General features: G+C 42.0%; 1 protein-coding gene across 1 annotated transcript in view; it reads left to right on the top strand.

The window, feature by feature from the left end:
* Positions 1-2,113: 2,113 nt before the first annotated feature.
* Positions 2,114-12,795, top strand: part of LSM12 (LSM12 homolog) — a gene marked incomplete at its 5' end in the record, with an annotated part of 19,877 nt that continues 9,195 nt past the window's right edge. Inside the window, one exon of the mRNA XM_005863884.2 lies at positions 2,114-2,308. Coding sequence (XP_005863946.2) covers positions 2,114-2,308 — 195 coding nt within the window. The remainder of the gene's footprint in view (positions 2,309-12,795) is intronic.

Genomic DNA, 12,795 nt, shown 5'->3' with positions numbered 1-12,795 from the left:
CCCGTAGCGCATGCGCACGGCCCTGCGCGCCCCTCCCCCTCTCGGGGCTCCCTCGGTCCTCTTTGGGGACTCTGTCTCCCACCCCTTGTGGGAACTGGGCCCCACGCGAGAGTCGGTGGGTGGAGGGGGTGCTGGACACGCGGATGGCTTTTCGGTGGGGACACTGTGAAAGGGGACACAGTGATCGGGAGAGGAGGTGGTCGTGGGAGGGGGTTGTTGTGGGAGGGGGTTCCCGGATGGAAGGGGGGCTGATAAAATCAAGTGGGGAGGGGGTGAGTGGAGTGAGGAACTGCTCAGGACAAGGGAAGAATATGGAGTTGAGGACGGGGTGTCTGCTGATGGGTTTGGTCCAAGGAAAGGCGGTGGGGTGTTGACTAGATGGGCCTCACCTGTTTGGGGGTAAAGTAACCTTAAGGCAGAGTTTGTATCTAAATTGGGGCTGGGGGCTTGTTTCTTTTTCTTTTTTCTTTTTCTTTTTCTGGTTTGTGTGCGTATGCGTGGTGTCATGGTCGGGGGAGGGAGTGCTGAATTTTAGGTTTCTCAGTCATTTGAAAATTGCTCTTAGAGGGATGTTTGCATTGGAAAACTGGCCCAGATAGAGGAACACGTTTTTCAGGGACTTCTGTAGGGATGTGTGGGTTACAGGTGAAGGAGTGAGTTGTGTTCTCTTGCTCAGCCGAGCACACAGGGAGTCCTGGCTTTTCCGTAGAAATCGCCTCCCCTTTTGAAAGTCGCAGTAGTACACAGAATGGAAAAGGTGGCCTGCTGCTTTGGGGTGGAAATGATTTCTGAATTACTCCAGGAAATTCAGTCTTGGAAACAAAATGCGTCCTGGTTGTAATAAATGTGCCACCCTTTCCTCTTTTATTTGAGCCACAGGTGGGTTTATTTGCATTTTTTTTGAGGAATAATCCTTTATACTAGCATCTTTCAAAAGGAGGTTTTCTACTGAGTCTGCTGCATTTGAGTGGCAAGTATTTTAATTCATTTACCACTAGTCGTAGAGTTCTAGCTTAGGAAGATGGCCTTTGACACTAATACAGCAAGAATAGTTGCATTTTTTTTTAAAAAAAAAAATATATTTTTTATTGATTTTTTTTCAGAGAGGAAGGGAGAGGGATAGAGAGTTAGAAACATCGATGAGAGAGAGACATCGATCAGCTGCCTCCTGCACACCCCCCACTGGGGATGTGCCCGCAACCAAGGTACATGCCCTTGACCGGAATTGAACCAGGGACCCTTCAGTCCGTAGGCCGACGCTCTATCCACTGAGCCAAACTGGTCAGGGCAATAGTTGCGTTTTTTAAAAAAAGTATTGATTTTAGAGGGAGAGAGAAGGGGTGGGGGGGAGGGGGGGAGAGAAACATCGATTTGTTGTCCACTTATTTATGCATTCATTGGTTGATTCTTGTATGTGCCCTGACTGGGGATTGAACCACCAACTTTGGTGTATCCAGTTGAGACTCTAACCAAATGAGCTATCCGGCCAGGACGTTTTTTGTTTTGTTTTGTTTTCTTTGTTTTAATACAAGAATTCATACCTGGACCAGATAAGACCTTTTTACTTTTTACATTAGTGGTTTAGTTGGAAGGGTTTGGGAATGAGGAATTACTCTGCTTTTAATTGGCATACAGTGTGCTCTTAATAAATGGTTGGAGAATGATTGAGTGAATAAATGGTTTAACTTGCTGGGTCACCTTGGGTCAGCTTCTTTTCTAGTGCTATAGTTTTCTCCTCTGCGAAATGGGAAATGTCACATCTGAAAAGTGATAAGAGTACTGTACAGATAAAAGAAGTATTACACCAAGAGCAGAGAGCTCTGCCTCTTCTGTGTGGTTCATTCGGTTCAAAACAAACAGTACGCATGGGCATTAAAACTGCCTATGCGTCTCCATAAACCTGGTAGAGAAAAGGTGACAGAAATCCTTCTGAGGCTTCCAGTTTTGAATTGTATATGGCTTCGAAAAGCTTGTGATCTTATGAGGTAGCACAGGAGGAAGGTGGCAGGCAGAGATTTCCTGGGGAGAGTTGTGCTTCTTTAAGGCTCCCCCCTCTTGCTTGAGGCACACCTTTTACACAGGCCTTGTGAGAATTGTGTTTTTTTAATGCTCCTTTTGGTATGTTGTCAGTGCTCTGCTTGCCCCTGTTTTCCTTAACTTTATTTTTTCACCAGAATGTCCCTCTTCCAGTGGAAAGCCCAACCATGCAGACATCTTGCTCATAAACTTACAGTATGTTTCAGAAGTGGAAATAATTAATGACCGAACAGAAACCCCACCTCCCCTAGCTTCACTCAATGTTAGTAAGGTAAGGACTTGAGGGTAGTTCTGGTTCTTCAAAAACGGTGGGAAAATTGAGTCTCACTGACTCTTGGAAATATACACATTGTCCATTGTTTTTCATTTTGTCATTGACTTACAATTGCATGTTCTGATATCTTTTTAAAAAATGTGTTCAGTTTTATTCCTGGATGTCTTCAGAAGACTTTAAAAAACATATTAATGCCCAAATAGAGAAATAGAATTGAGAGCTTGCTTTAGTCTTTTATGAAAGAGGGCTTTTTAAAAAACTCTGGAGTCTGTGAGTGAACTTCTGGAATTGGTGGGGTTGGGTAGGGGTGTGGCCTGTGCAACCTGAAATTGCATATGTGTGCACACATGAATATGTATATGTTTGTCCTGGGTGAAGATATGAATATTCTTCAGATTCTCAGGGATTCATGATCTATAAAAATTTGAAAACCACTGCTTTAGAGCTTCATTTTGGTCTTTATGTTTGAATTTTTGAGTTCTAGACAAAATTAGAGGCTTAGGATATTTTAATTTTAGATGTACAAATTGATCTCTGGGAACCCCCAAATTACTTTTTTGACTCTTCAATTCTATCAGAGTTCATGTTGATTAATAATATCATCCCAAGACTTGTTGTAGCCTTTGCTATCCCGTATACTTGGAACACTCCTTCCAAAGTGACTGGAGCCTTATCCATCAGGACTTAAATGGCACCTCTTCTGGGAAGTCTTTGATGACCCAGGCTAAAGTAATTTGCTCCCATTATTCTCTCTTAGAGTACCTTATCCTTCAAGCTAAGGTGACATAGCCTTTAGCGTCCAACGTGGGACATTTCATAGAGTAAAGGGGACTGCTTTTGTTTTACACTAGGACAAGTATAGATCAGTGTGCCCTGGGCACATTGGGACTAATGTTAGCCTATTCATAGCCTTTTTGTAATTATAATTGTATACCATTTGTTTACTTTTCTATCTCACCAAACTTTCTTTTGTCAGGATGGGAACTATACCTGTTTTGTTCATCACTGAATATACAGAGCCTTGCACAGAGTAGGTGTTTAATAAATATTCGTTGAATGAATAAGTTAGGCTTTTGATTTTAGTAGCAGCTGCCTTTCCTTAAGTCTCTTGAATTAGTGTGGTGGAAGTTTTTCCCTCTGGAGTAGTCTTGTAATAATGTATGTTCTCTTGACTGTCTTGGGAATATGGTGTGTTTGCTAAGAATTGAACAAAGCAAGGGAATACTCGGGCAGTTGAAACAGTAGAGGGTAACTGAGGCTAGCAGAATGTGGTTACTCAGATACAAAGCTCCCTTTCCAGGGAAGTACCACATATGTTTTTTAGTGATGGCTGAGGACAGATTCGAAAGGGTCTTAGGTTTCATATTAAAGGCTGTTGTATATGTAACATCCCATTCTTAGAAATAGAATGATTTTTGAAGCCCTGGTTTAGTCAGGTACCTCCTACTAGAGTATAGGAACTCTTTGGGTGGTTTTCTATTAGCTGAAGAGATTTTAAAAAGATTCAAGTGAAATAGTTTATTGCTAGTATGTCGAGAGAAATAGGCTTTAAGTTATTCTTTAGTATTTATATGGTATATGAAGTCTGTCACTAAATAAATGGACCTTTAGTGAGTAGTAAAGATTACCTGAGAGATGATTTTTTCAAATTTACAAGATACTATTTTCTGCTCTGTGACCAATTAAGTGCTACCAAATATCTGAGCGGGCTTGGATTGGTATGGGTAGGATTGTTAAGAAGATCTCGTATATTTTACCTCAAATATAAATACAGGGTGGGGCAGAAGTAAGTTTACAGTTGTTCTTATGGAAAGTAATACAGTAGTTAATAAATAATAATATGCCTGGCCGGCATGGCCCAGTGGTTGAGCGTCCAACTATGAACCAGGAGGTCATGGTTCAATTCCTGGTCAGGGCAACATGCCCAGGTTGCGGGCTCGATCCCCAATGTGGGCGTGCAGGAGGCAGCCGATCAATAATTCTCTCTCATCATTGATGTTTCAATCTCTCCCTCTCCCTTCCTCTCTGAAATCAATTTTTAAAAATATTTATTTATTTATTTGTAAATAAACTGCCCAATCTCCCAATTTAAAAAAATAATAATAATACAAGAATAAATTGTTTTGCATACTCATAACTGTAAATCTACTTTTGCCCCACCCTGTAGTTTGTGGTTATTGACTGTGGATTATCTTTGCTTTTATGATTTTGCTTTCTGCTGGTCAGTTTTAGTTGTTTTCTAACATTGTTGTAAACTAATAGTTTAGCTACTCATTCAAGAAAGAAATAGGAAGTAATAGATTGAGGAATACCATAAATCTTTACTTTCCTTACATTGTGGCCTGCTTACCAAGTCTTGAAAATAGTTTGCTGGGGAAAAAAGTCAGAAACTAAAAACTAAAATTAGGTTGGAGGGTTGTCTTTGGATTTCTTTCTAATTCTTCCATTTGTAGAAATGTTTATGAGTAAGCTATATTGGCTTTCCCTTGAAACCAACCTTTGAAGCTGTTTTGTGATTCCTTTTTGAATTCAGTTAGGATTAGAAGAGCCTGCTGGGCTGTTACTGAAAGCAGCTAACCTGGGCAGCTGTTAACATGTTGCTTAGATGACATGAAAAGTTCATTTCATTTAAGAGCATGGACTTAGGGTTTTTTAAAATGGAGGATTGTTTAAGCATGTTAGACGAGAACTAACGTGCCCTGAGACCCCTAAAAGAAAACTGTTGATGCTCATAGTCTAGGGGAGCACTACCTGTGACTTCCACTTCCAGTGGAAGATCCATCACATGTTGGCTCATCTTGCTGACGTAGTAATTGCTCTGTTTAATTAAACCTGTTGATATAAACTGTATATTTGTTTACTCCGACCCAGCAGGAAATGGAAGAGAAGGCCTTTTAAAGGAAATACTAAATTCCAGCCCAACTAGAGAAGGTATGAACTAGCAATTGGAGATGAGCCTGTTTTGCTTTCTATTGGCAGTTCACTGCAGGCTAAGAAGTCCTATGTCTATCCACAACAGTGGGATGTAAGAGGAAGCTTGGAAGAGGACAGTGGAGTTGCAGAAGGTGGAAGTTTTGAATATCATTTTCTCCACAGTAACGGAAGTTTTGAATATCACTTTTATCTTCTCCACAGTAACATTGTACCTCTTAAAATGTTCCAAATTTTCTGACTATAAGAAAAAAGCATTTAAATAAAAGTACAAAAGCACACCAAAGCCAATCATAAGTGAGGTTCAGTTTATTTGCCATGTAGCTTATAGTTTACTCTGTCATGAGGAAAGCTTACATATTGCTGGAGGATGAGAGCCCTAGGGTCCTCGTGGTTGGGTGAATTAAGGTGATTCTTAAGGTCCTTTGAATTGACTTCGCTGCTTGTTCTCTGGGGATAGATTGCGCATGGCTTGATAGTGCTCTCAAAAGATGATTTGGGCATGTCAACATGAACAGAGTTCTCTTTTACGTAGCATTTATCAAACATTTACTGAAATCTCTTATGCAAGGCATTGTGGTAAGCTCTGCTGGGGACCATACCTTATGTTTTTCAGTGCTAAAGTTTACAGAGAACTTTGACATCTCATTTCTTTCCAAATTTATTTCTTTTATTGAAAATAATTTTTATGACATCTCATTTCATCCTCACAACCATGCTGTGTGAGCTTTAGAGTGTATTCTTTTCCTTTCAACAGATGAAAAAATAGTCTTACCCATTTAAGTGACTTGTTCAAAGTTATATGGCTAGTAAGTAGTGTGGGAACTAATATTTTCACATGCCACCCTCTGAACTAGCAATCGTTAGACATCTCATTCAATCCTAACAACAGAGGATGAGTCACTAGCTTAAGGGAATACAACTAGTAAGTAATAGAGCTGGGATTTGAACTCTGGTCTGATATTTTAATGGCAAAGTCCCATTGTTTTTTCTACGTCCGTGTTTTTAGCCTAGGGAGCTTATAGAGTAGTTTAGTGAAATGAAATGAGTACCTAAATATCTGTAATCCTAAATAATGTTTCTAAGTAAAGAGAAACATCTGTGTTGTGTGGTCAGGAGTAGTGTGGTCTAGTAGAAGGAATATTGGGACCAAGCAGGTAAGTTTTTAAAGTCACTTCTCTGCCGCTTAATCTTACTGAGCATGCGTTTGCTCACTGTAAATATGGGATGTTAGTACCTATCTCATAGAGTTGTTTCGAGAATTAGGTCAAGTTGACTAGCCTTGGCAGATGTCAGTTTTATTCTTCCTCATCAGCTCTGTGTAGCCAACTGATGTTCCTTTAATTATGGGATAAGGGGCAAGATGGGGGAAGGGGAGCAGTATGTTAAAGGGAAGACAGCCAAGAACATTGGTGCTATTACTATGTCAGTCTTTCCTGGCATTGGATCTACATTTGTTCAGATATTGGAACTTGCCAACCTCAAATTGGGAAAAGTCAAAGTTGTATTAGATACCATTAATATGTAATATCTAATAATTAAAAGATGTTTTTAGGCGACCTCTTGGTGGTGTCCAGAATTAACTTGAATTTCCAGGGCAATGTTATGAGGTGGCATAGTTAAGTGAGTACTGGAGGTTGGAGTGAGCAGTCACAGAACCTAGGAGGCTATGCTTTCAACCTCTGAGACTCTTAGGAAGGAACTCTTTGACACAGCCACGGCAAGTGGATGAATCCATTTGTTTCGATAAATGGATCCAGTGCATTGAACGAGATGTCTTCTCACTTTGCTGAGTTGGAGAAGACTTTCTGGAGGAGATATTAGTGTGTTGGGGGAGGCAGGAAAAGGGACAAAGCATAGAAAACTGAAATCCACAGATAAACTGTCAGCCTCTTACAAACAAACATAAAGTGAATGATCAAATGGAACCAGAAAGAGATTCAAAGAGCTTATCATAAGTTCTTGGTTATGAAGAATGAGTTGGCTACCTTTGGCTAAAAATGTATTTGGAGATTGGTCAGTGAGTGGAGGGGTTTGGTAAGGCTGAGAAAATAGAAGAGACAAAGTTCACTTTTAAAAGAAATGGACACCCTGGACAATGTTCCTCAGTGTTTGAATGTCAACCCATGAACCAGAAAGTTACGATTCAGTTCCCCCCGGGCACATGCCTGGGTTGTGGGCTTGATCCCCAATAGTTCAGGAGGCAGCTGATGGATCTCCCTTCTTCCCTCTGAAATCAATAAAAAAAAACATTTAAAAAAGAAAGAAGATACACAAAAGTTCACTTTTAAAAGAAATGATGCCCTGGCTAGTGTTGGCCTATGCACTGAAGTTTGATTCCTGGTCAAGGGTGTGTACCTGGGTTGCAGGTTCAATCCCTGCCCTGGTTGGGCCCATGTGGGAGGCAGCCAATCCATGTATCTCTCTCACATCAATGTTTCTTTCTCTCGCTTTCCTCCCTCCCTTCCACTCTCTCTAAAAATCAATGGAAAAAATATCCTCGAGTGAGGATTAACAGCAACATTAAAATAATAAAATAAATGGACATGAGTGCCTTACCTGTAGGTAGGATGTCACACTGAGGGAAGTATGAGTTCCACCATTTTCAAAGCAACAATTTAGCATAATCTTAAGACTTTCTGGTTATTTGAGGATTAATTCTCAAGTATGAGTAAATTCCTGGGGTAGTTGATAAACACTGCATTGTGGCCTATATTCATGGATCTATCCTGTTAGCTGGGCCCTTGACCATATATCTTGACCCTAATGTGTTGAGATATGGAGTTACCATCTCCAAGGAAAATCAGATGACTTGGCCACCTTATGCTTAGGTATGTGTATATTGGTAGGAGGTAGAAGGTGTTTATTTATGTGTAAATGTGGGTATATTAGGTGTAAATGTGGGAAGGGAAATAACTACTGTCTAGCGAAAGCAAGACTTTTTTTAGATAAAATTTTTCTGGCTTCTAGAAGCTATACTATATAACCTGTTCGTTCACTTAGTTAGAATATGTTGTCAAGGCCACAGTCCCAGGTTAGAGTCCACCACTCAGTTTTGCACCTGGCTTTGAGCAGACAGCTCTTTGCTTAACAGAAGTATTATGAAGATACAAATGGGGGGTGAAGAGGAAGAGTTCATTGCTGCTGAGTGACAGAGCATGTTAAGTAGTGTTTGTCAGATCAAGTCAGAGAGGTAGAATGGTTGCCATTTAAAAAAAGCATTAGCCTTTTGAAGCAGGTCACACTCAGTGGCATTCAAACTTTGGGGTCAAACTGACAGCCATAGTTGGGGGTACAGTGCTCTAGGGCTCATGACTAAGTTCAGGCTATAGTGCATGGCAGCCAGCTGACTCAGTACTGAGGGCTCTCCCTCATTAGGTCAAGGATTTGGTGAAGGGAGCTTTCTTGATATTATGGGGATCTGGGAAGAGCTACTGTCTGCCTGAAAAGACAAATTGCTGAGCTCAAGTACACTGGGTGCCATAGGTGTGCTGTTGTAGCCACTTCTGCACTCTACCTCTCTGACACGGAGACGAATCAAAATAAGGACTTTACTGTTGGGTCAGCAGTGGTATCTCTTCCAGTGTTAAGAAGGGGGCATTTAACTGGTTTAATTTCCCTGGCAGAGAGTAGGCATGGAGGTTGGAATTTTGAGACTTAACTTAGGTAAGTACCAGAAACTATCCTAGAGAGACAAGCAAATTTCACTTCAACTAGAAATTTAAAGGACCGACCTAGTACACCAGGAGCTAATGGTGCTGTGGTAGAATGTGGGGAGTATGAAGAACTGGGTTCTCTTTACAACTGGGCTGCTAACGAATTGTGTGACCTGTGTCAGTCACTTAACCTCTGAGAACTCTATGAATCACTAACAGTCAAGGTTTCTTTACCTTTTATCCACCTTCCCCCTCATTTCCCCTCCCTTCCAGGTGCTAGGAATATAGGATGATTAAGACACTGCCTTTGCCCTTAAGAATCTCATGTTGGGAGTAGTGGGGGACAGCAACACTTATCTTAATGGTAACAGTATGGCAGGATCAGTGTTTGTGGAGGTGTAAACAAGGTGCTATGATAGGGAAGCAAACTTTTTCTATAAAGATCCTGATAGTAAGTACTTTAGGCTTTGTGGACTACACATTATCTGTCACAACTACTCAACTTTGCCTTTGTAGCAAAAGCAGCCATAGATAATCTATATATATAAAAGCCTAAGCAACTGTTATGATCGATCGACTGCTCCACGGGTCACTATGATGTGCACTGATCACCAGGGGCAGACGCTCAATGCAGGTGCTGCCCCCTGGTGGTCAGTGCGTGCCCACAGCCAACCCGCAGCTGGTCAACCTCCCACCGACCCTCCCCTGGCCAGGTGGTCAGTGTGCTCCCACAGCCAACCTCCAATGGTCCCTCCCCCGGCCGGCCATCCCCGATCAGATTGGGACTGGGCGAGAGATCTGCCCTGATGCTGGCCTGGCCGAGGGACCTCACCCATGCACGAATTTGTGCACTGAGCCTCTAGTATGTAAATAAATGGGCATGGCCATTCCAATAAAACTTAACTAAAACAGGTGGTTGGCTGAATATGACTCACAGGCTGTGGGCAAACTACCTGTGAAAGTTAAAACTTTGCCTATAGGATATACTGACTGACTAGAGGCTGGTCTGTATTGTACAGCAGCAATATGCTGGTTTGACAAGTACCGTGTTAAAGTCTGGAGATTGAGGTGGTGCTGTAGCTCCTGGATTTGAGCTATTCATCATACCTAAAAGCACTCAACATATCTTAACATTCTAGTTTAGGGGAGTTGTTTGACTTATCTTCTCTAGTCTTGGCACATCAGAAAATGATGGATCCAATAATTTAGGCTTGTTTAGGGAATGCCTATCAGTATTGACTTAAAATGCTTTCTTACACAGGATCTGTTCTTGAAAGTATTCCTGTGAATTAACCTTTGACAAAAGAAATAAAGATGCCCTTGAGGTTTAGGGTGAGATTGGGGCCCTTTTCAGAAAAGAGAGGCCCTTCACTGAGAGGCAGACAATTGTGTTCTGTACTGGGGACATTGATGGAAATATCAGAATTCACTGATAAAAAGATGATGGCAGCTGAGTCTTAAGATATTTATTCTCGCCCTAGCCGGTTTGGCTCAGTGGATAGAGTGTCAGCCTGTGGACAGAAGGGCCCCAGGTTTGATTGCAGTCAAGGGCACATACTTCGGTTGCAGGCTTGATCCCTGGCCCTGGTTGGGGCGCATGCAGGAGGCAACCAATCGATGTGTCTCTCTCATTGATGTTTCTCTCTCTCCCTCTCCTTTCCATTCTCTCTAAAAGTCAATGGAAGAGTATCCTCGGGTGAGGAGTAACCACAATAACAAAAAGATATTTATTCTCTCTCTCTTTTTTTTAAATATATTTCTTTATTGATTTCAGAGAGAAAGGGAGAAGGAGAGAGAGATAGAAACATCAATGATGAGAGAGAATCATTGATCGGCTGCCTCCTGCACACCCCCCACTGGGGATCGAGCCCGAAACCCAGGCATGTGCCCTTGGCCGGAATCGAACCTGGGACCCTTCAGTCCACAGGCTGACGCTCTATCCACTGAGCCAAGCCGGCCAGGGCGATATTTATTCTCTTAAAAATATTTTCTTTTGATTCAAATTTATAACTATTTTCAACAATAATTTAGGCTTGTTTCTCTTAGGTGGAACTGTTTGAGTGTAGTGCAGGGTTAAGAACACAGCCTCCAGAATCAGACTGGGTTCAAATCCACTCTCCCACTTGTAGCTTGGTAAACTTGGGCAAGTTCTTAATAGCTGTGCCTAGTTTCTCCACCTATTTGGTAGGAGTAATTTTAGTCCCCATTTCATAGGATTGTTGTGCAGATAAAATGCTTAATACATGCCAAGTGTGTAGCTTGGTGCCTACTATGGAGTAAACTCTTGTTCAACAAGTTTAGCTCTTAGAATTTTAGTGTTCACTACCAGGCCTTTTTTGCTCCACCATTCCGGTGTTTGATTCAATGTTTTGATTAATTTTTATGTATTCTAGAGCACAACTTCAGGTGGGGTACTCAATTTTTTAGTTCCCAACTATCCAAGGTTGTAAAGAATAGTTTTATTAGAAACTTTCAGACAGGAGCTTGCAGTTAGGGAATAAGAAGACTTGGAGATATTGGTAGTTGGAAGAAATACTTTTTTTTTTTTTTTAATCTTTACCTGAGGATGTGTTTATTGATTTTGAGAGAGAAACAAACAAACATCGATCAGTTGCCTCCCATTCACACCCTGACCAGGGATTGAACCCACAGCCTTTTTGGTGTATGTGATGAGGGCACTCTAATCAGCTGAACCACCCAGCTGGGTTGGAAGAAATACTTTAAGAGACTGCTTGTTGCTAAGAATGAGGGCTTTCCAAGAGTGTACCTCAGAATTGAAACAGGAGGAGCAAGCATGGGCCCGTAGGATGACAGTTGTTCTTGGCTGCCATGGTCTGCCATCCCTCAGCCTTCACCAGCGTTGCAGGCAGCACTGGCAGTTCCAGGGCAGCAGCTGCAGTGCTTCCTAACCCCTCTGTGAGGGCAGCTGGTTGGAAGGCCCGAATGCACACAGAAGACAAACTGTGTGGCTCATTGGAGCCATAGGTCCCATCCAGCAGGTTCCTCTCTTGGCTCTCCTTCCCATGTTGTATCAGCTGTCACAGCCTGCTAAATATTTGCAGTAAGACTCCCCCTGGATTTCCCACAGCGCCTGTGCTCTCCTGGACTGGGTGTGTGGAAATAAAATGGCCTCGCTGGTTACTAAATAACAAGATGAAGTGTATATTGTTTGGATTTTGTTGGGTCTGCTTCCTCTTCATGTCACTGAGTGCAGGAAGAGATGTGTTCCATTGGTGTTCATTAATTCATTGACCCCAGGGGTAGCCAACAGCAGGCATGACTAGAAGCCTTTTAATATTAATGTGCTTTGATATCAAGTTCATGCACTTATCTCCGTTGCCCACATCAAGGTGCTATATGTAAAATGGCCACAGGAAGAAGCACAGGTTAGTAGACTAGGAATAACTGTTTTTACTGGGGAACACAAAAAGAGAGGCAGGTAAGTACAAGTTGTCTTGTGCAGTCGTTTCAATTCATCTGCATGCACATTAGTAACAAATCTTTGTAGGTTTGTGTTTCTCGGTTTGCCTGAACCCAGTGTACTCTTAAAGTTGGTGCTTTTAATATTCTTCGAGATTCTAACCACATAGTGCTTCAGTTTTGATTGGGAGAGGCCAACAGTCTACATATTTGCATTGAAACTGAATTTAGTATGGTGCTAGCCATTGAATTTAAAACATTGTCATCCTGCCCTGTCTAGTGTGTCTCGGTAGGAACGTCGTCCCGTACACCAAACGGTGATGGGTTCAGTTCCCGGTCAGGGCACATATCCGGGTGTTGGGGGGGGGGGGTTTGGCCCCCCGGAGCATGTACGAGAAGCAACCAACCAATGTTTCTCACATCGATGTTTCTCTCTCTCTCTCTCTCTCTCTCTCTCTCTCTCCCTCCCTCCCTCCC

Source organism: Myotis brandtii, unplaced genomic scaffold (assembly GCF_000412655.1).
Source record: "Myotis brandtii unplaced genomic scaffold, ASM41265v1 scaffold1814, whole genome shotgun sequence".
Lineage (NCBI taxonomy): Eukaryota > Metazoa > Chordata > Mammalia > Chiroptera > Vespertilionidae > Myotis > Myotis brandtii.
This window is presented reverse-complemented; position numbering and strand designations above follow the sequence as displayed.